At 41.7% G+C, this 24,809-nt stretch overlaps 1 protein-coding gene across 1 annotated transcript in view; it reads right to left on the reverse strand.

Annotated features, from left to right (window-relative positions):
* GLRA2 (glycine receptor alpha 2) overlaps positions 1–24,809 on the reverse strand; it is a 201,269-nt gene that overhangs the window by 125,953 nt on the left and 50,507 nt on the right. The window contains exon 7 of the mRNA XM_083172460.1: positions 14,838–15,052. Within this exon, the coding sequence (XP_083028586.1) occupies positions 14,838–15,052 (215 nt within the window). The remainder of the gene's footprint in view (positions 1–14,837; positions 15,053–24,809) is intronic.

A 24,809-nucleotide genomic window follows, 5' to 3' on the forward strand; every position in this document is an offset into this window, starting at 1 on the left:
CAGCCTGGCTCATCCCTTGGTAGTATGTAACCCAGAGAGTGCACATTGTACAGTTTGTTTCTGCTTCTCATTATATAAATGCAGGAAGAGCAGATCATCAGGAGAGTGCACAGCTATATAAATGCAGGAAGAGCAGATCATCAGGAGAGTGCACATTGTACAGTTTGTTTCTGCTTCTCAGTATATAAATGCAGGAAGAGCAGATCATCAGGAGAGTGCACAGCTGGTGCATCACATACTGACTGATGTGAACAGGGCTGTGCATTAGGCATTATCAGGATGTTATATTGAAGAATACAGGCAGGTTCATTTTACTGGGTATAATACGTACATCTGATTGAGAAATAGTCCCTCTTGTTATATGTGTTGTGCCTATTAGCCAGGGCCGGCGCTACCCACTCAGCAGCTCCTGCAAAGCAGGGAGGCGCCATGCTGAGAAGGCGCTGTCTCCCTCCCTGCTCTGCTAAAGCTGCCTCAGCCCTCACTGTCACTGCCTCCTGCACGCCGCCCGCAGCACCTGTCTGACAGCGGGCGGCAGTATGGAGAGGCTGAGCAGCTCCCTGCACCGCGCACACACTGTCCTCCTCCTGCGACCTGCCCCCTCTTCCTCACGGACACTTGCGCTGAGGCATGACGCGCTGTCTGTGAATGCCTGTATGACATGTCATGTCCGGATCTGCCCCCTACCCATTGCTCCCTGCGCTTGTCAGCTGTCAATCAAATGATGAACAGGCAGCAGCGCTGCCTCCCCTTCCTTCCCTCTTCTCAGTGTGCTGTGCCAGTGCCGCTGCCAGTCCTCAACACTCCGCCCCCTCTATCTCCTCCCCTCTTCTGAAATCTCCTCCTTCTCTCCCCTCCTTTCCCCCTCAGTCACGAGTGCTGCACATACTTTTTGTACTGCTTTTGGATTGCATCGCACACACATTGCATGCATGCCGTGCGATGCGATCTAGCCCATAACGTATGCGATTCTCGCAGCGTGTATGGGCACCTTTAGTGCCTGCAACATTTTGCGGACACAGCACTGAGATGGTGTATGCATTGCATACTGTACATGTACATGCACCCGAGATCCTCCAAAAGATCGCATGTTGCATACACTCCCACAATCGGGCTGCAGCTTGTTGCAATGGCAATGTGAAAGGGCGCAAAATGTATGGTTTGCAGGAGGGCGCCGGACACCCTAGCACCGGCCCTGCTATTAGCTATTAATATTCCTAATCCTGATGTTACTTACAGTTAGAGATGTTTAAGACATATGTTTATTGATGTATTTATCGATATGGTTTTATGAAATGTGTTGTTTTCTGTAACAAGTGTTATAAGGATGGGGAAAGAAAATCAACCTGCCCCTAGCAAAAGGACCTACATGTGTATTGCTAGGACACGGCACTCCTAACTATATCGTGCTCCTGTGAAATGTTTTACATGGCCCCAGCATAAGATCCAGTGCTCCCCTTACATGTTGGAATACGATGGCCAATCAATCCATTTTTATTTTGTCCTAAGTTGAGGCAGTTACAGTTCCTGGAATCTTAAATGCCGGAAGTATGGAGTTTCGACTCCTGTCCAGAGGATTCCTCAGGCCAAATTGGCTGGGACATGGTAAGGTTTTCAGTGCAGATAATGCTGCTGGCCAGTCTGTATATATTGTATAAAGACTGTAAGTACTGATTATACATATACAGTGCACCCAGAAGTATTCACAGCACTTCACTTTTTCCACATTTAGCTATGTGACAGCCTTATTCCAAAATGGAATATATTAATTTTTCCCCCTCAAAATTCTACACAGCATTTGCCATGAAGCTCAAAATTGAGCTCAGGTGCATCCTGATTCCACTGATCATCCTGAACACTCCTACAGCTTAATTGGAGTCCACCTGTGGTAAATGCAGTTGATTGGACATGGAACTTTATTCAGATCTGATCGCAGTACAAATTTGTTTGGAAAAAGGGAAAACCATGTGCACTGCAGGTGGGGCAGAGAGAGAGTTACATTTGGGTGGGGTGTGTTGAAACTGAAAATCTAAACTGCAGTGTAAAAATATTGCAGCCAGTATTTACTGTATTTACTATTTTCTGCACAGAAACAAAATAACTCAAATCTAACTCTCTCTCTCTATACATGTTACATCTGCCCCACCTGCAGTGCACATGGTTCTGCCCATTTTCCAAACAAATTTGTACTGCGATCAGATCTGAATAAGGGCAATGATTTGGAAAGCCAAAAACCTGTCTATATACGGCTCCACACATGACAGTATATGTCAGAGCACAAACCAAGCATCATGTCAAAGGAATTGTCTGTAGACCTCTGTGGAAAGGTACAAAAAAAAAAAGATCTGCTCATTTGAAAGTCCCAGTGAGCATAGTTGCCTCCATCATCAGTAAATGGAAGAAGTTCAAAACCACCGGGACTCTTTCTAGAGATGGCTGACCGTCTAAACTGAGCGATTGGAGGAGAAAGGCCCTAGTCAGGAAAGTGTCCAAGAACCCAATGGTCATTCTGTCAGAGCTACAGCATTCCTCTGTGGAGAGAGGAGACATTTCAGAAGGACATCTCCGAAACAATCAACCAATCTGGTCTGTATGGTAAAAAGCACATGGCAACCCACCTGGAGTTTGCTAAAATGCACCTTAAGGACTCTCAGACCATGAGAAACAAAATTATCTGGTCTGATGAGACAAGGATTGAACTCTTTGGTGTGAATGCCAGGCATCATGTTTGGAGGAAACTCGGCACCACTCATCACCAGGTCAATGCAATCCCTACAGTGAAGCATGGTGGTGGCAGCATCATGCTGTAGGGATGTTTTTCAATGACAGGAACTGGGAGACTAGTCAGGATAAAGGGAAAGATTAATGTAGTAATGTAATGTACAGAGACATCCTGGATGAAAACCTGATCCAGTGCGCTCTTGACATCCGACTGGGGTGATGGTTCATCTTTCAGCAGGAGAATGACCCTAAGCACACAGCCATGATATCAAAGGAGTGGCTTCAGGACAACTCTGTGAATGTCCTTGAATGGCCCAGCCATTGAATCCAATTGAACATCTCTGGAGAGATCTGAATATGACTGTGCACCGATGCTTTCTATCTAACCTGATGGAGCTTGAGAGGTGTGGCAAAGAGGAATGGGGGAAGCTTGTGGCATCATATTCAAAAAGACTTGGGGCTGTAATTGCTGCCAAAGGTACATCAACAAAGTATTGAGCGAAGGCTGTGCATACGTACTGTTTGTGCATACGTATGCGGTCATTGCGGTCTCAATCAATCTACCCTTTTATTACATTTGTCTGTTATGTGTGTGTTTAAAGTTATGACCCACACAATGGGGTAAATTTACTGAGATGTGAATTCTACTTCACATGTGATGTTGCTATGGGCAACCAATAAGATCCTGTCTACTATCTTCTAGAGGGTGCTAAATAAATAAGTAGATCCTGATTGGTTGCCCATAGCAACATCACATGTGAAGTAGAATTCACATCTTAGTAAATTTCGCCCAATAAGTGCAAAGCCTTTTTGGCTTGTGGCCAAAACATTTCCAAAGGCATCAAAAAACATCCATGCAGGCTAGTAATGAATTCATCCTCAAGGCAAATTCTGAATAACTGATCATCCAAAGTAACCCTCTTGTAGTGTACAGTGGTAGTGGTAACTCTCTGGTAGTGTACAGTGGTAGTGGTAACTCTCTGGTAGTGTACAGTGGTAGTGGTAACTCTCTTGTAGTGTACAGTGGTAGTGGTAACTCTCTTGTAGTGTACAGTAGTAGTGGTAACTCTCTGGTAGTGTACAGTGGTAGTGGTAACTCTCTGGTAGTGTACAGTGGTAGTGGTAACTCTCTTGTAGTGTACAGTGGTAGTGGTAACTCTCTTGTAGTGTACAGTAGTAGTGGTAATTCTCTTGTAGTGTACAGTGGTAGTGGTAACTCTCTTGTAGTGTACAGTGGAAGTGGTAACCCTCTTGTAGTGTACAGTTGTAGTGGTAACCCTCTTGTAGTGTACAGTAGTAGTGGTAACTCTCTTGTAGTGTACAGTGGTAGTGGTAACTCTCTTGTAGTGTACAGTGGAAGTGGTAACCCTCTTGTAGTGTACAGTAGTAGTGGCAACTCTCTTGTAGTGTACAGTTGTAGTGGTAACCCTCTTGTAGTGTACAGTGGCAGTGGTAACTCTCTTGTAGTGGAAAGTGGTAGTGATAACCCTCTTGTAGTGTACAATGGTAGTGGTAACTCTTGTAGTGTACAGTAGTAGTGGTAACTCTATTGTAGTGTAGAGTGGTAGTGGTAACTCTCTTGTAGTGTACAGTGGTAGTGGTAACTCTCTTGTAGTGGAAAGTGGTAGTGATAACCCTCTTGTAGTGTACAATGGTAGTGGTAACTCTTGTAGTGTACAGTAGTAGTGGTAACTCTATTGTAGTGTAGAGTGGTAGTGGTAACTCTCTTGTAGTGTACAGTGGTAGTGGTAACTCTCTTGTAGTGTACAGTGGTAGTGGTAACCCTCTTGTAGCGTACAGTGGTAGTGGTACCTCTTTTGTAGTGTGCAGTGGTAGTGGTAACTCTTGTAGTGTACAGTGGTAGTGGTAACTCTCTTGTAGTGTACAGTGGTAGTGGTAACTCTCTTGTAGTGTACAGTAGTAGTGGTAACTCTCTTGTAGTGTACAGTGGTAGTGGTAACTTTATTGTAGTGTACAGTGGTAGTGGTAACTCTCTTGTAGTGTACAGTGGTAGTGGTAACCCTCTTGTAGTGTACAGTGGTAGTGGTACCTCTTTTGTAGTGTACAGTGGTAGTGGTAACTCTTGTAGTGTACAGTGGTAGTGGTAACTCTCTTGTAGTGTACAGTGGTAGTGGTAACTCTCTTGTAGTGTACAGTAGTAGTGGTAACTCTCTTGTAGTGTACAGTTGTAGTGGTAACCCTCTTGTAGTGTACAGTGGCAGTGGTAACTCTCTTGTAGTGGAAAGTGGTAGTGATAACCCTCTTGTAGTGTACAATGGTAGTGGTAACTCTTGTAGTGTACAGTAGTAGTGGTAACTCTATTGTAGTGTAGAGTGGTAGTGGTAACTCTCTTGTAGTGTACAGTTGTAGTGGTAACTCTCTTGTAGTGCAAAGTGGTAGTGATAACCCTCTTGTAGTGTACAATGGTAGTGGTAACTCTTGTAGTGTACAGTAGTAGTGGTAACTCTATTGTAGTGTAGAGTGGTAGTGGTAACTCTCTTGTAGTGTACAGTGGTAGTGGTAACTCTCTTGTAGTGTAGTGGTAACCCTCTTGTAGCGTACAGTGGTAGTGGTACCTCTTTTGTAGTGTACAGTGGTAGTGGTAACTCTTGTAGTGTACAGTGGTAGTGGTAACTCTCTTGTAGTGTACAGTGGTAGTGGTAACTCTCTTGTAGTGTACAGTAGTAGTGGTAACTCTCTTGTAGTGTACAGTGGTAGTGGTAACTTTATTGTAGTGTACAGTGGTAGTGGTAACTCTCTTGTAGTGTACAGTGGTAGTGGTAACCCTCTTGTAGCGTACAGTGGTAGTGGTACCTCTTTTGTAGTGTACAGTGGTAGTGGTAACTCTTGTAGTGTACACTGGTAGTGGTAACTCTCTTGTAGTGTACAGTGGTAGTGGTAACTCTCTTGTAGTGTACAGTAGTAGTGGTAACTCTCTTGTAGTGTACAGTGGTAGTGGTAACTTTATTGTAGTGTACAGTGGTAGTGGTAACTCTCTTGTAGTAGAAAGTGGTAGTGATAACCCTCTTGTAGTGTACAATGGTAGTGGTAACTCTCTTGTAGAGTACAGAAATAGTGGTTACCCTCTTGTAGTGGTGTACAGTAGTATTGGGAGGTTGTGAGTCACCAACATTATTTGATGGTTGATGAAATTGACCCATGATACACACGGGGCTCTGGAGCCTCCGTGCTGAGCAATGTACTTAAGGTGCCCACAGACGCATCAATTATCGAATGCGTTTTGTACTTTTTAAGCACAAATTGCATCGTAGGTACAATTATTGGATGGTGTTTATGGGCTTGTGCGATGCGATGCGCGTTCCCGGGAGCCCGATATTGTATGTCTAAAAAAGTACGTGCTGCATGTACTTTTTAGACTACATCTGAAATTTAACATTACAAACATGGGTTCATCACATCACATCGCATGCATCCAAGTGCACATTGCATCGCAAGCTGGAAGAAAAAGTGTATAGAACCATTATACAGACAAAAACGCATAGCACAGTACAATTGTAGCGTCTGTGGGCACCTTTAAGCACACATCGCGGCACACATGCAATGCACCTGCGATGTGTGCTGAGCAATCTGTGCTTAGCAGGGTTTGCTTATTGCAAAACTCTGCAATCTAAGCAGAATAGACAGTGCATGCACTGTCTATCTCTGCGAGCAGTGGCAACGTGCAGGACTGCACATCGCCATCGCTATAGGGTGTACACACTGAGTGATCTGTGCTTCATTACTTAACGACCTAGTCAGATCGCTTAGAAATGGGGCTTAAATCGCCCCGTGTGTATGCCCCTTAAGTTATATTTGCTGCCTACACACAATCGACGTAGCTAGCCAGTGATTTAATTGATGCAATATTCCTACATAAAACATATTTAAATTATGAATATACCACAAAAAAAAAAAACATATTTTTTTTTTATTAAGCGATAACTTTAAAGTATTCACAAAGATAACAAACCTGACTGGTGTTCTTAACACTACATTCCCAGGCACTTCAGGAAATAAGACACATATCTCTTTATATTTCCAAGTAAAATACTTTAGGAACAAACAATATCTTGATACAATATATTAAAATCCTTCCATGTATGACTGAATTGATGGATTAGGCATACAAGTGATGAGATTTGTTTGGAGGTTTCTCTGATTGGCCCATTACCAATCTGATAAAACCAGTTTCCATGACAACTGACTGGCTGAGAAAAAAAAATCTAAAAACAGATGCATCAGGTATCCTCTTCTCTATCCGTTCTGTGCTTATTTTTTCCACCTGTACGACTCATATCCTGGAGTCATCCCTACTGCAAGTCAGAGGAGCTTTTGATATATACATTTTTCTCATGCCCTTGGGTCATTATCTGTCTAGTGTGCTCTATAATATCAGACAGCAGTATTTAAATATAGAAAGAGAACGAATTGCTTAGTGGCAGAAGACACTGTTTGATGATACAAATCAACTCGAAACCTATTCACAGTCAGGAAGCCACAGGGCTGGTGCCTACTCGTGTTACAGGCAATTATGTGGGCTGAATTCAGATGATCAATTCACTATAATGCAGTGACGTATTGGTGAAGACACTATTCCGTGAGCGTAATCTGATATACATATAAAAGATATGCAATCTCAGCTTTTGTGCAATGTGTACTATTGCAAGTTACCCCACTGTATTTGTAATATCAGCAAGCATATTGGAAAACTGACAGAATTCATAAATATCTGGTTGGAAGACAACTGCAGTGAGATTGGCCAAAGCAGAGTTGATCGCAGGTCAATGGCAACACCAATCACGTAGCATGCATGGGAATGTGACTGCACTGCACCTTGGCTCACTTGGTTTTATAGCTGTTATCATTTCCAGTGTGCACGTACATCAGTTCTTGGTGCAAGAAATTTGTTTAAAAACAGACAAAGCTATGTATATAGTCTAAAACATAGACTATATGGCAGGGGTGGCCAAACCTGTCCTCAAGATCTACCAACGGTGCATGTTTTCCAGGCAACCTGTGGATCTATAGTAGGAATGAATGCAGCAGGTTTGAAAATGTAACAGTTAGTCATGACTACAGCTGTGCACCAGCTAGGTAACCTGGAAAACGTGGACCGTTGGTAGATCTCGAGGACTGGTTTGGCCACCCCTGCTATATGGTATGCAGATTAAATATCAGTGTATAGGTTGACAGTCAATAGGCCGCCATGCATTATGTTGGCAAGTTCAAAAAGCTTGGCATGGAAATGGTTGTCAAAAAAAGGTTATATTAAACATTTTTAGCATTAGTGTTAGGGTTTAGATTTATTCTTATAGTTAGGGCCAGGCGCAGGTATATGTAACCAATATCTCTGAATTCTATTATCATGTAGTGTTCTAGATTGGTGACTAACATTGCTCAGTGTGCTGAGGGAAAAAATGTCTTGTTTTACTTACCCAGTATTTAACCCCTCCCTCATGCACCTAGGAAATGCTACTGAACTAATTGAGCATCTACCACTACCTGTATGTATGTTGTTAGAGGCTGAAGGGAGCCCATATTAGGAGGAGATGTGGGTCCTGATATGCCACATGGAGTAGTCTGGGGTTGCTCCAAGGTAGGTAGCTCTTAGTTTGGATATATCAAGTAAGGAGCCATTATCATGTGGCTCGTTGCTGGTTAATCGTAGACCCAATTTAGGGTAACGGTGGTGTGGGGTGCGGTGCTCCTGGACTGGATGGGCTGGGTGGCTTTAGTGCGGCATGCCCTTACATTCTATTAACACTTTCCCCTCACTAACACTATCTCTATCCTATTTTAATTACATTCATTTATCTCTCTCTTTATATATAGCTTCGGCTTCTTATCACTAATTATTAACACTTAGTATATCACTGGCGTGCCGCACTGGCTTCCCAGCTTATGATGGTTTTTGGGGTGCCACACCCTGCACCTAGATATAGCGCTAGGGACCCCCAATATACAGAGAAGCCTTGACGCGGCTTGGGGGCATAGCATACACCTGCGCAGGTATATGTAACCAATATCTCTGAATTCTATTATCATGTAGTGTTCTAGATTGGTTACTAACATTGCTCAGTGTGCTGAGGGAAAAAATGTCTTGTTTTACTTAACCAGTATTTAACCCCTCCCTCATGCACCTGGGTAATGTTACTGAACTAATTGAGCATCTACCACTATCTGTATGTACCCCACTGTATTTGTAATATCAGCAAGCATATTGGAAAACTGACAGAATTCATAAATATCTGCTGTGAGATTGGCCAAAGCAGAGTTGATCGCAGGTCAATGGCAACACCAATCACGTAGCATGCATGGGAATGTGACTGCACTGCACCTATCCATTCACTTGGTTTTATAGCTGTTATCATTTCCAGTGTGCACGTACATCAGTTCTTGGTGCAATAAATCTGTTTAAAAACAGACAAAGCTATATAGTCTAAAACATAGACTATATGGTATGCAGATTAAATATCAGTGTATAGGATGACAGTCAATAGGCCGCCATGCATTATGTTGGCAAGTTCAAAAAGCTTGGCATGGAAATGGTTGTCAAAAAAAGGTTATATTAAACATTTTTGGCATTAGTGTTAGGGTTTAGATTTATTCTTAGGGTTAGGGCCAGGCACTATGGGCCTTATACTGGTTAGGTCGGTGAAACGTACGTCCTGTCCGTTTCACCGTACGTTTCCTGTACGCTCGCGATGAGCGAAAGTCCGCCCACAGAACAGCCGCACACGGACGGTCACAAACACCGACAATGGGGAGTGGCGTACACTTGAGTGTACGCTACAGTGTACGGACGGATGTTGTCCGTTTTCACACCGACACCTTCCGTATATCTGAGCGTACGCCACAGTGCAAGTAGAAATTGAGTCCAAAAAGATCCTTGTTGCTCTTAGAAGTGTTTGTGTTACAGTGAAAAAGTTGACACATGTCGACTTCTGTGAATTGAGTGTCCTGCTTTTTAAAGTATACAAAAACACTTTCTGAATGGTTGTAGATGGTTATAAAATAACTACCTTGACATATATAAGCAGGTCTTAGAATGAATATTACCTAAAATTAAACCAACCTTTACATGTTGAAGTGTAGAAAGATACGCTTCCAATGTGTTTGAGGGCTTGCAGGTAGTGAAATAATGGTTTTCACTTAATAGCCTGCAGCATTGCTTATTACATTCAAGTGTATGTGTTTTAGTAATCAGCGTTAATTAGCAGACCCAGGCATCCGCTGTCATGCGGTATCTCTAGGGGTGGTCATGAGCACTCTTTGGCGTCCGCCTATTTTTGTGCCAAAATGCACGTCGCGTTCGCCGATCGAGGCGGTTGTAGCACCGTACATTTTGTGTGCACAACCCCGTGTACGCCCATGTTTACGCCCAGTTTTCCTCATTATTCCGGCCGCTCCCCTAAAAACGCCCCATGCCGCCCACAATGACCGTGTTCTTGCGGACAGGTTTTTTCGCACGGAGAGACCCGTCTGTGAGCAGTGTGAGGTTGCCACACATGCGCATAGCGAAAGCTACGCGTGCGCAGTTGAAAAAACCCCGAACCGACCGCGTACGGTCCCACCGCACCAAGCAGAAGGTGTAGGAATGGGCTTTAGATTTATTGTTAGGATTAGGGTCAAGCACTAGGTGTAAGGATAGCCTTTAGATTTATTCTTAGGATTAGGGTCAGGCACTAGGTGTAGGGATAGGGTTTAGATTTAATCTTAGGGTCAGGTACTAGTTGTAAACAGGGATACTGTTTAGATTTATTCTTAGGGTTAGGATCAGGCACTAGATGGTGGGTTAGGCTACCGGATAAGACTGTTAGGTTAGACACCAAATGGGATAGTTACCGTTAGGCTATGGGAGGGGAGGGTTACGGTTAGGCACAAGGTTCACAGTTAGAGTTAGGTTTAGATTTGGGCTAAAGAAAAAGCTGTATTGACCATTTTCTTGTTGACCTTACAAATCTATCAACCTTTTGTAACTGGCTGACCTTAAGCACTGTCAACTTATTATCTGCCAAGCTTTTGTACCTGTCGACCAAATGCTCTTGACCATATTGTGTTGACCTACTGACTCTCTACACCTATACAATCTTTTAATCCACACCTGTACTATAGTCACCTAGTGTGTAACAGTAGCAGGAGCTGCCAATGTGTGTTCAGAATTATAATGAAGTCAAGGACTTTTCAGCAACCAAGTTATCAACCTGTAATAGCAACTGGCAACCCAGCCTTTCACATGTACTGAATGTAGGTGTTGCCACACAGTACATATCACCTGCATTCACCTTACTGTACGTGGAGATAATATTTTTCCCTATGCTGCCAGGCCACATCAATGCAGGATGAGATAAAAGACCTGATTCTGATGAGGAAGCAAAGAACCTGTAGCTGTGTTTATTGGCGGTTGCCCATCAGCATAGGACGGATGTACTAATTTATTTATTTATTAACAGGTTCTTATATAGTGAAGCAAATTTCATTGTGATTTACAAATGTGCTTATATATGCGTTTTGTAACGCAAAGAACAGCTTTCCCGATAAGAGTCGTCCTTCTTCACACTTAGGCCATGGGGAGTACTGGGAGAAATCAGATTGGATCACTCTAAGAGCACACTGTAGAAAGAAACCCAAACCACCTTTACTCCACTGCGCTTTTGGTGGCCTAACAGCTGATCAGCTGATTCTAAAGGTGTTAGGGGCTGCAACAGCAAGTTCCATCCCACCACAATATATGCAGCCGCATTTCTTAAACATGCGTTGATAATGTTGGGCAATGTAGAGCAGATTGTTGTTGTTGAATATTGCAGATTTAATTTGTTTTATTTAAAAACAAATGTTTGTAATTGATCAAAATAAATACTTAAATTAACCCTTTGAGTGTCAACATCTCTGTGAGCAATGTGCAAAATATCCACTAAAAATGCAAGTGATGCTCACATTTGTTATATAAATTCAAATAAAAAGTGTTGAGTAAAAAAAGCTTATATTTACCATATAAGGTAAACGTTACAGGGCATTATGATGGATAAAAATGTTTACTTGCCAATTTTCACACCAATTTTGACAAATTCATATGACACTCAAAGGGTTAATGCTGTTTTACATAAATGACAAAGTAAATAAGGGCTAAAAGTGGGTGGAAGAACGGAACCTTTAGAGAAGGTCCAGCTAAGTACACACAAATCTAACAAGTTCATGATGCTATTAAAAAAATACATCTTTTATATGCTGAGAAAATAATAGTATTCAGAGAGCAAAGATATTCCAGAGGGTCAGATAAAGGCTTGTGAGGGCCCAGGGCAATAAAGTTGTGGGGGCCTCCACCAGTGAAATTAATGCTGCCTGCTGAAGATCCTGTGGTCTATAGTCTGGCCCTGGAGAGCCCGCTTTCTCTTGTGCGGAGCCAGACAGAAAGGGAGGGTGCAGTGTTGCTGCTGTCAGTCACTGCAAGACTGCGACTGGAACAAACAAGCTAAACATTAGGAAACTCATCCTCCATTCAATGATGACAGCAGGAGATCCTCTGAAAGTATATGATCACTGCTGAGAAAGCTTGCTCTGTGCTGCTGCTCTTCAAAGCAAGTAAATGATGGTCACTGAGGGGTTAATGGCTAACCCCAAGGTCACTGATGGGTTACTGTAGCCCCCGCCCCACCCCCCACTAGTGTCTGAAAGATCAACGTTGCCATTAACCCATTAGGAACATCCACCTGGCTGCCTGCACTTGGAGGCAGTGGGTCATTTATTCCAGACGAGGAGAGGTCAAGTATCAAACTAAAACCCTACTCTGGCGCAAATGGCAGAATATTAATTAATGCTAATTTAATGGTCTATGTAAGCTGACCAAAATTATTCACAAATATTTTAAAGAGCTTACAATTAACTATGACGTGTTTGTTGAATACCTGCAGTACAGTATATGAGAATCTGAGCGAAGCTGTTGATTTTAAATTGGATACATTTATATTGAGTGGTGATCTTGAGAATCAGTACAAACGTTGTATGTTCTGTTTAACCTACAAGATGCATTTGAGGCCCATACACACTCGTCGACTTTGAGCTGAAACAGCAGGTTTGAGCTGCTTTATAGCTCAAAGCCGACCAGTGTGTATGCCCCAGCGGTGAGCATCATTGCTGGGAAAGCCGTTAGTCTGCTGGTTATAACAGCAGATGAGCGGCTTTGAGGATGACTTTGCATAGCTCTGCGCTATGCAAAGCCGTCCTCTCCCCGCTGACAGCGCCAGGCAGGGGGAAATCCGCTCAGTGTGTATGCACTCAGCGGCATTCCCCCCAGCGATAGGTGTGTGGAACATTTTCAGCTTTCTGTAGACTGTGGCCAATGTTGTTCTTTACAATATTAATTATAGTAAGGTGATCATTGTAAAATAGACTACAAACAAAAGTAAAATTTTACTGAATATTCATATAACTAACAAGATCTAATAAGAAAGATAAATCACCGCCCACAGAGCACACAACCTCCAACAGACCCCCCCAAAACAAGGGAAATCTCACTCACAATTCATCCTCCGCACCACAGTCTACAATTTTGCACCAGACCTGAACACGCGTCATGAATATGAGGACCTGTGACACAATCCATCAACACAAAGCACTCTACATGTTATTAATTGTCATTTCAATGATTCATTGTTTGTATATACTTCTCTCCCTCTAACGTGAGTGTGGATCTCACAGACAATGTCTAGGTCAACATGCATTTAGGTTGATGTTGAAAAAATGTCGACATGCACAAGTTCTACATTGTCAACAGGTCGACATTGGTGTCAATTTCAACACCTTATCTTGTGGATCCCCAAATAGTGTACCGCGTACCCTTGCAAGCCTCTCTTTGCTCTCTTTGCTTCATCAGTGTCCATGTGCATGACAAAGTACAAAAATATAGAAAACTCAGATCAATGGCCCTTATTCTGATCGGTGCGGCCGGATCCGATTATGCGGCCAGGACCGTGCGTGCGAAACCCCGCCTTCCATACGGATCACCAACTCCATCCGTACGCGGTAAGAAGCTGGCCGAACGGACCGCACGTGTATTTTTCACGGAATACGCCTCCTACATCTAAGGGAACCTCCCCCATCATTCGATGGTCGCAGACCATCGAATGCAGGACCGAGTGCTCCACCAGCTCCCGCAACCTCAGACCACACGGGCATTTTTCCGTGCAAAAGCAGAGATCTGGGCGGGCAGCTAACATCCGGCGATGTCATATGTCCGCCCCCTACACGTGCGTCACGGCCGCATTACCATACGTACGCCCAGCGTTTTCATGGGAACGCCCATGAAACGCGGGGCGTATGCATATGGTAATGAGCCCAAATAGCCCTTCACGCCCCTCTCCACCCCCTGTTCGGAGTGTTCACATATCATGCGGGATTTGGCCGTACGCCCCACTCGCACATGCGCAGAGACGCCTCTGCACATGCGCAGACACAAAACATCGGCGGGCCGAACGCACGCGGATATATCCGCACCGACCAGAATAAGGGCCAATATTTTAATGTGTCAACCACTGCTATGTCGACCTGTTCGTGTCAGCATTTGTGAAAGTCCACCTAATGCTTATCGACCGTTTGGCAAAGTCATCTGTCAGGATACTCTATCCAGATACCCTCTAACATAGCAGACTGTCAATAATATGACATGTATCACTAAATGCACAGTATATAGTATAACACTAAATACCAGCATCTCTCTATAACAGTATTTTGTATGAGGTTAAAATTAGCCATGAAGACAATCATGCCACTTTGATATCACTTTCCATCTGTAAGTACAGTAATGACATTTCCAAGCATCATTAATTACCATGAAATGCATATCCTTTTCCTATTATGTTCACGTAAACACAACATAGAAACATGAGTAAAAAATAACCATTATACAGTAGTTGTATGTATTTCATTTACAAACTCAATGTGCTTGCAGTATCTATACACAGGCTAGGCAACCATTTGAGGATGCAGCCAACCAATATATTTAAGCCAGTGACATCACTGAGCCGCTTTGAATTTTCATGGCCACAAAATGGCTTCCACAACGTTGTATACAGTTGGTAGTAGGAGCTCTTTAAGACAGTAGTAATATGTTGTCTTACCTTTGGAAGTGAAGCTCTTGAGCCCGAGCTCTGTGTTGTCATTGTTAGTACTGTTGTAATTCCCAAAGCAACTCTGGCAGGTGCAGCATCCATGTTAATCCAGAATGACACCCAAGACAAAATGACAATGAGTAAGCTGGGAATGTACATCTGTATCAAGTAATATCCCATTTGACGTTCTAGGTGAAATTTAACCTCAATGCAGGTAAATTTTCCTAAAAAAAAAAAAAAGCCAACAATGTTGTTATTATTCTCACACAATTACAGTACCTTTTATACATATAGCGACATAATGAACAGAAAAGAAATAGCTGCAGTTTATACCATCTAGTTTTCAATAATATATAAAAATTCCCATGCTGATAGCCGGCACAAGTTTAGTATTTTTAAACAAAGAGAGAATAATGGATTGCAATCCCGTACCAAGGAAATATGAGCAGGCGAACGCTAATTGTCACCTTTTCACCTTATGCCGCCAGACTGATGCGTAGTACTTGAAGTGCAGGCTTTGAAGCATAGATAATAGACATATGAAAGTATTGGTTTAAAAATAACACACAGAGCTGGTTAAATATATACTTTATAAAGGCATGACCCCAATAAAATATGAAGGCATGTATTTGCATATATCGCCCATTTGTAACACTTTGCCCCTAAATGTATTTTATTATTTCTTAACAGTTTATTTTAAAGCAAAGCAAATTCCATTGCACCTTAGAATTGGACACAACATCGACAAACAAAAATGGGTAATAACAGACAGTCATAGAGAAAAGAAGATCCTGCTCACACGCTTACAATTTATAGGGGAATCGGCTTTAGGTGATATTTATTGCATAATGGTCCACCAAATTGTAAAGGTTCTAAGTGGAGACTAGATAAGAGTTTTATTGTGCATAGGAAGGCATTCCACAGAGTGGGAACAGCCCGAAGAAAGCCCCGCATTCATGAATGGAAACAAATGAGTGTGGATGAGAGACGTAGATCTTGTGAAGAGGTTGGGTTGGAGGTAGGGATTTGCAGATCCAGATTTACACGGATCTCAAAATGGGAGCTTATTGGCGATCAGCTGTCATATTTTTTGGCTCCAAAACATGTGACAGCCAGATAGCCAATAAGAGCCCATTTTGAGATCTGGGTAAATTTAGATCTTCACATTCCCAGTTGGGAGATATTTTTAGATAAGCGAAGAGATGTACATTGGTGTTATTTGGTTAATGGCCCTGTGTGTGAGTAAAACTATTTTATAATGAATACTGAAGAATGCAGATAACTAAAGGAGTGGATACACAGATAATGATCATCTAGCAAGAAAGATTAGTCTTGTATTCAGGATGGATTATAGTGGTGAAATTCTCTTATTGGGCAGACCAGTAAGAAGGCTATTGCAATAATCAACGTGGGAGAGAAGAAGAGCATGGATTAGAGGATTCACGTTTTTGCAGTGACTTGTGTAAGGTATGGTCATATTTTGAATATGTTTTTTCGATACATGTAACATAATTTTAAGATAGAATGAATGTGAGGAACAAAGGTTAGGTCAGAGTTGAGGATGACACCTAGGCAGCGAGCTTGTGGGGGTAGCATTGATTGTGTAGTGATAGAGATATCAGGTTGGTTACTACTATTGGTCAATGAAAATATAAGTTGGAGGTGGTGAGATAATAACATCCAAGGGGAAATAGCAAAGAGACATCTAGTAACACAAACCAATGCAGATGGTGACAAACCTGGGGTGGATAGGTAGATTTAGTGATATTGATAATACTGAAATCCAAAATAACCGATTAGTTTGGCAAACATGTGTGGTTCACATTGAGAAAAGCAGAGGTTCTTACGGTACTTCATCTGATAGAGGTAGCAAAGAGGAGAAGGATTCAGAGAAGCAGACAGTGAGAGTGATTAGATGGTATAATAACCATTATAGGTCTGTGTCCTGAGACCTAGAGATTATAGTGTTTGTTTGAGAAGAGAGTGGTCAACAGTGTCAAAGCAGCATAAAGATTTATAAGAATAAGAAGAGAGTAATGGCCTTTAGACTTAGCAGTGGCCAGATCATTCACTGCTTAATGCTGTCTCTGTGAGTGTTTGGAAAGAAAACCTGAGTGAAGTACTGTAGATCCATTAAGTTTTATAAGTTAAGAAAATGTGTGAAATGTGTTTGAGGTAAATTTAGGAGACTCTCCTTATGTAACTTGGAGGGACATGGGAGCTGAGAGATGGGATGATAGAGATTTGATAGAGATTTACGTTTTTCAGAATGGGAGTTTTTACTGAATCACTAAAAGAAACCATTAGAGAGAGGGATTACAGGTTTTAGTTAAGGTTGTGATGGGCACAGGAGTCAGAACTTTACTTATTTGTGAGGTAGAGAGGTAATGGAGGAGGATTAGAAGTGCTGAAACTTTGGGGGATATTCAATCACCGGTGAGCATCTCCCGTCGGGGAGATGCCCGCCGGGCCTTATTCAATGCTGTCTTCCCTGACAGCATTGATCAGGGTATCTCGACAGAACGAGCCTGACATCACAAGCTGTTGGGCTCGTTCTGCCGAGAATGGCCGGGAAGTGACAAGCTGCCCGCTGCAGCTCGCCTCTTCCCGGCTGCAACTCGCGGCCATGCCCCCTTCTCGCTCCCCGGCAGGGGGGACATTGAATCCCACCTGCATGTTCTCGGTCAAGCTCACCGAGAACGGGAATGGGTCACGGCGGTCAAGCAAGCTCGACTGCCCTTACCCTCACATTGAATACCCCCTTTATCTTCATTTGTGGGATCAAATTAAGAGAATGTGCCACGTGGTCCAGGAAGAAAATTGAGCAGATCAGTGGCTGAGGAAGAGCATACAATTTCATTTTGGATCTTATCAATCTTGTACTTGAAGTAGAAAGCTTCGAACATTGATAGTGGCTGGTGGGCTGGTTGAGGGAGGGTTGTGAAGTTATTTAAATGTGTTAAAAAGTTGCTTAGGGTTAGATGATTGAGCAAATATAAGAACTTGGAAATATGTTTGATTGGCAGTGTCCAGGACATTATGATAGAAGTGGTAGATAGTCCTATACGTGGGGGAGTCATTAACTGTAAATACTGGAGTTGATAAGATGATCAAGATTCAAAAACAATTTGTACAAATTGGTTGTCATGTGTGAGTATCATGTCTACCTTTGTACAGTAACTACAGTTTACCAAGGTTTTGTATTTTTGCTCTGTACTGTACAGTGGAAACGTGTTGTGGTGTCTTATAATTAAAAACGAATAACTCACCATATGATGTTGGCGAACCACTTTAGAACTAGATCAGTCCAGCAAAGAGATAGGGCTGTAGATGCTCATACATTGGGATCTTTTCCATTGATCGAGAAAAACTACAATCCCCCAGTGGTGTTTTGATCCCAGTAAAATTGGGTTGAATAATTTGACCAGCATAGGTAAACTTGTTTTTATAGTTAAGTGCTATGATGTTGCCCTGCCCTAGATCTGAGGAACTATTTCTGTTTGATGCAGTGATTTCCTTATTGAATATATTCATCTTTTTGAATTAGCATTGGAATGGTTTTAGCAGTCATATAAAACACACTCAGTTTTATATACTGTTGTAGGTTTATGGGATTAGATATTTGTGGAGTTATAGTGAATATTACAGTAAGACTACAGTAGGATACAGTCTTGCTTATCTGGAGAATTATGGTTGCATTTAATATATATTTATTTGAAAACAGTCAGAAGTCTCTCTATGCATTAATCACGTTCTGGCCACAAACAAAATCTAAATGAAAGTCGATCAGTCAAAAGAAAGCTTCAAGGAGTCTCTAGAGATCCATTTCTACTTGCCAGCAGTGATAGTGGTCTATGTGATTTATTATGAAAGCATTTGAAAAAGACATGTAATACAGACAGAGGTGTTTTTCCAATACATCACACAGCATACATACAGTATGCATGGATAGTCCCCTATCTGATTTTAATCCCAGAAATGGGTAGATATGTTGTCTGGTGAAAGGTAGTGCAGCCATTGGTTTTTTTTTTTTTACTGAGACTATTAAGTTATGAGTATGCTTAGCTTTGTGTTTCTAGGCCAGAAGTGTATCTGCCTTGCCTTCATTGTATTAACTTCTGCTGCATAACACGTGGTTGACCTGATCTGTAACAGTAAATCATTTAAGCTACTTGCCGTTTTAGGGTAGCACTGGTGTTTAATCATTAGGTGTGTAGAGTGGGGAGGAATGGGCACTAATTAACAAGGTCCAGTGCTATGCTGTTGATTGAGAAAAAGTGACCCATTAAGATACCAATCCAAGACACATTCAAAGAGATGACGTGACCATGTCTCCCCTTCAGCCCAGTATCTAGAGAAGGCCCGATTCCCATGCTCCCATATGTACCAGGTCGCAGCATTTTTCATGGTGGACCTGCAAGTTGGGTCCATTATTGCTAAATACCTGTACATAACAAAATTGACTGTAGTAAAAAAAAAATGGAGGGGTGTGCATTAACTTTAATCCGAAGATTAACAATATAAAACGCGCTTCAAACTAATTTAGGTAAAATATAAAAGTGAGAACTTTTATATATTTATATAGTAAATATTTATTAAAACTATTTCTATTTTAATTTATTATGACATCAATTTGTAATATGGAGAATGAGGAACTATAAAGCTGGGCATACATTAGAACGACTTGCATACAATGCAGATTGTCTGATTGATCGATCGAACGAGCAATGGTATGTGCTATAAAGCACATACGAACTGATTACAACCGCAAGCCATCCCAACTGATCATAAGTGTAGCACATATGATCAGTTGAGCGATTTCTCGACCTTCGGGAACGCTCAATCCTGCATTTGGGCCTGATATTGTTCTGATGTGTGGCCAGCTTAGCACCAACATGTGTAGAAGAGAAGTTCGCTTTAACAAAAAACAACACATTTTTTTCTAAATTGCAGCCAAACTCATCATAGACATATGCTTAGTCAGCTAATTAGGACAATATATGTATACATTACTTAAAGGATAGGTAACAGGATGTGTTTGTACTGTAGCAAAAACAACAAAAAACAATTTCCAATAAAATGCTTGCTCTGATAATTTCTTTGTCTGCCAAACAATTGGAAGGTTTTGTTGCATTTCTATATATCTGTAACTCATGTATATACAGCCAGCAATTGTAGCAATTATGGAACTCACATTCTCTGAAGCATTATCCTGGCTCTTTGTAAAATAGTTTTATCTTTCCTAGGTTATAATAAATCACAGATTTACATTATACATACTGTACTTCCCATGCTCTAATGAAAAATAATTGCAAATGACATTGGGATTTTTAATGCCCTAAACCAGTGGTTCCCAAACTGTCTGCCTAGGCACCCTGGGGTGCCTCAGGACACTTGCAGGGGTGCCTTGGGTTGGTGGACCAGGATCAATTCATATTATTTATGGTCAATGTACCAGGCAAAACCAGTGCTTGTGGCTGCCAATCATAATATATGTGGACAAACAGAAGCAAATCCTGTCTCTCACCAGATAACTGTGACATATAAACACAATGCACTAACCCTAATATTTTTTCATGAATTTCTCGATAAAAAGCATTTGGCCTAGGGGTGCCTTGAAAATATTTTGATACTCTAGGGCGCCGTGATTCAAAAAAGTTTGGGAACCCCTGTCCTAAACAATAACTCTCTAAACCTTTTGTTACCATAGCTATTAACTATTAACGTAGGTAAAGTTTTTACATTGTGACTGTACTTTATAGACTGAATGTGACCCTAATGTACTTAAAATCTGCAGGATCCCTCCCTCCCCAACAACAAACAGATGCAAGTATGACACATATGGCGGCATCTGCCACGTTTCATTACGAGATTGAACACAAAGACACAACTGGTGCAATTACAGTAGGATACATTCATGCTTATCTGGGAAATTATGGTTGCAGTTAAAATCTATTTATTTTGAAACAGTCCTCGGCCTCACTAAGCATTCATCAGATTCTCTGAACAAACAAAATCTAATGAATGTCGATCAGTCAGAACGAAGCTTCAAGGAGTCTCTAGAGAACCATTTCTATTTGCAAGTAGTGATAGTGGTCTCTCTGATTTATTATGAAAGCTCTTGAAAAAGACATGTAATACAGACACTGCAGATGCATCACATAGCATATATATGCATGGATGGTCCCCTATCTGATTTTACAATACATCAGAGAATATTTTTGTGGCCTTTACAGAACACAATAAAAGAGCACTACAAGATAACTTAAATGCCTAGCTGAGCTCCAGGAGTGAATGAGTGCCAGTTGGCTGCGACTGAACCCAGATAAAACAGAAGTCCTGATGAAAAATCACAGGACAAGATGGTAGCATAGCCAACTGACAGGTCTTACGCTGGGGGCACAGCACTGAAAAACTCTGATCATGTGCGGAATCTTGGTGTTGTCCTGGATAGTGGCCTGACACTTAAACATCAGGTGTCAGCCACAATCAAATCCTCATTCTTTCATCTGAGAAACATAGCCAGAATCAAGCACTTAATTCCCTCAGAAGACCTGCCTAAAGTCATACATGCATTTATATCATCACACCTTGACGACTGCAATGCTCTCTACCTGGGTCTCCCATTCAAAGAATTGCACCGCTTGCAGCTGGTACAAAATGCAGCCGCCAGACTATTAACTAACCAGCCCCACTCCTGCCACATTACTCCCATTCTCTACGCCCTTCACTGGCTACCTGTAAAATGGCAAACTGTTTTCAAGATTGGCTTACTCACTTTTAAGGCCCTACATGACCAGGGCCCAAGGTACCTGCAGCAGCTGCTGATCTCTTACTGTCCTACTCGATTACTATGATCCGTTGAAGAAGGACTACTAACAGTACCCAGAATCTCCCTGAATTCATCTGGGGGTCGAGCTTTCAACTTTGCTGCTCCAACTTTATGGAACTCTCTTCCTCGCACAGTGCGAGAAGCCCCCACTGTAGAAGTCTTTAAATATAGACTAAAGACGTACCTATTTACTCAAGCAATTTACTAATATCTACTGTTAATCTTGTTGTGTATTTTAAGCTGTAAAGACAATGGTAAAGCACTTATTTGGAGAAAAGTGCTATATAAATATCATTATTTTATTATTATTATTATTATTATTATTATTATTATTATTATTATTATTATAACACACAGTGATCCATTCGGTCAAAAAAAGGAAAACAAAGCCCTTCTTAAAATGTGATATCAAAACATCTCTTTCCGTACCTACAGTTATTTTTTAACCCTTTGAGTGCCAAAATGGGCCAGATGCACTAAGCTTCAAAAAGTGATAAAATGGAGAGTGATAAACAACCAACCAATCACCTCCTGCCAAACATAGGGCCTTATTCTGGTTGGTGCGGTCGGATCCGAATATGCGGACAGGACCGAGCGTCCTGAGCCCCGCCTTCCGTACGGACCGCTCACTGCGTCCGAATGCGGTAAGCCGCTGACGGATTTCTCATGTGTACACCTCCTCCATCTCTGGGAACCTCCCCCATCATTTGAATGCAGGACCCAGTGGTCAGGCAGCACCGAGTGCTCCAGACCACTCAGGCATTTCTCCATGCAAAAGCAGGGATATGGGCGGGCTGCTGACATCCGGCTATGTCATATGTCCACCCCCCACACGTGCGTCATGGCCGCATTACCATAAGTACGCCCAGCGTTTTCATGGGAACGCCCATGAAACTCTGGGCGTACACATATGATAATGAGCCAAAACAGCCCTTCACGCCCCTCTCCTCCCCCTGTTCGGAGTGTAGAAAATTCATTCCGTATTAGGACGTGGCTGCCGTTCGCACATGCGCAGATATGCCTCTGCACATGTGCAAAAACCAAACATCGGTGGACCGACAGCACGCGGACAGAACCGCACCAACCAGAATAAGGCCCATAGTCTGTGACATATCAGGTAGGAGCTGATTGGCTGGGGGTTTATCTCTTTTTGAGGCTTAGTGCATCTGGTCCAATATCCGCTAAAAATCCCACCATCGCTCACAGCGACTGTTCTTTTAGTATAAATAAATACGAATACAGCCAAGTCAATTAGTTGAAGTTTAGTTAAATATTGCGCCCAAAAACAGAACAGTCACTGTCAGCGGCCCTGCCATTTTTAGCGGATATTTTGAGGATCTCTCACAGCAATATTGGCACTCAAAGGGTTAATGAAAAAAAAAGTTTGCTTGGCAATTTTCTCACCTATTGTGGCAAAATCCCTTGGCACTCAAAGGGTTAAAATATATGTTGCTGCATACACATCGGTAAAATCAATGCTTTTATTATACTGTGTATTAATGACTTTTCTGCCAGAACCTGTAATAAAACTATACCAGGTGTTATAACTCCATACTCCATGTATGTAATGCATAGACTACATTTGTGCTAAGCAACAATTAAATAGGGAATAGTTTTTCTTTATGTTCTTTAATATCTGCACTTTTTTAGTATGCATCAGTAATAGAGGGAATGGGTAGCCTTGTGTTGGAGGTGTGATAAGGCAGAGAATGTGTGCTATTATTTATATTACTTGTTTATGCATAAAAAACATATATAGTGAATACCAATTTTCAATGACATTGTAATTGACATTGTAATTGACATTGTAATTGGATGGTTGGGAAAAGAATAAACACATACATGTGTGTCTGACATCTTTGTTAGAGGTTTAGATGCTCACTTAGCAGATTGCTATTAGGATATGCTGTATATTGAACCGTACTTTACACTACAGAGAGTTAATGGAGGTAGATTAATCTGGCTATTAAACAAATTACATTAATATATGTTCACACTCATGTCAATTATTTCCCTCGAAATAGATTGTCTGCACTGTACATTTTAATTATGTTAGATGTCACCTTGGAGTTACTGGTCAAGAATAAAACTGCTATTGCCGTTATATAAAAAGCAAATCTGGCAACTTCTCTTCAAGTATACAGTAGCGTAGAGTTTCCGCTTGCCATGGTGAATGGACTCTAATAAAAAGGGAACCTGTCTAAGAAATATAGAGGGACAAGGCAGAAAAAAGGACAAAAATATATATTTAATTTGTTCATGACTGTAATCTCAGGCTGGTATCAGTGTCTCTCTTTAAGCATTTTCATTTGGTCTTGCCCTTCTGCTCCACGGGAGGTTTCAGTCCTCCCTGAGCCTTATACTGTACATCCTTGGTCTTGCCAGTAAAATTGTAAAAATACTGAATATTGTTCTTAATTGTCTTGTCCCTGTTGCAGCACCGTGGATAAATAAAAAAGATGTACAGTAATGCTGTTTACACATGATGAGATTTTGTGTTTGATTTGGACTATATAGTCAAAATCAAATCGAAACTGAATCGAAATCGAATGGATATCAAAGGGTTTTCAGCCTCATTCGATGCTGATTCGATCGTGATACATGCTCACGTTTAGTGTAAATTGAACAGTAAAATAGACCTATATAGTACAGATCTGTACTACATAGTCAAATCGAATGCATTTAGTGTACTGTTTGATTAAATCCCGATTTGATCCCAATCAAATCGAGATCGATACCACAAAAGCTCTTATTATCGAGCATTAAAACTTTGATAGTTTATTATGGGTGTGCTGGTTCTCTTTATCGTTATGGAAATATGAAGGCTATACTAAGGTGCAGGGACTAGAGGGGGAATCCGCCATGGATGATAGTTGTAGCTGCCAACCTAATGATTAATTGAATAATGTCTCCACTAAAGCAGCAAATTCCTAAATAGAGGTCAGCTCTCTCAGAACAGGAGACAATGGAGGAGAGGTGGAACAAGTCAGCTTCCCACAGTTCCGCCTCTGCTCCGATACGGTGCAGAGATGGAGCCGCCCTGCATGTACAGATGGATTCACCTTGACAAGGTGGAGGAGCAAGCATTTTTGGCCGAACGTATTAAGAACTTCACGTAATTTCTATATTAATTTAATGTACACAAAAAT

This window comes from Crinia signifera, chromosome 2 (genome assembly GCF_055691185.1).
Source record: "Crinia signifera chromosome 2, ASM5569118v1, whole genome shotgun sequence".
In the NCBI taxonomy this organism is placed as follows: Eukaryota; Metazoa; Chordata; class Amphibia; order Anura; family Myobatrachidae; genus Crinia; species Crinia signifera.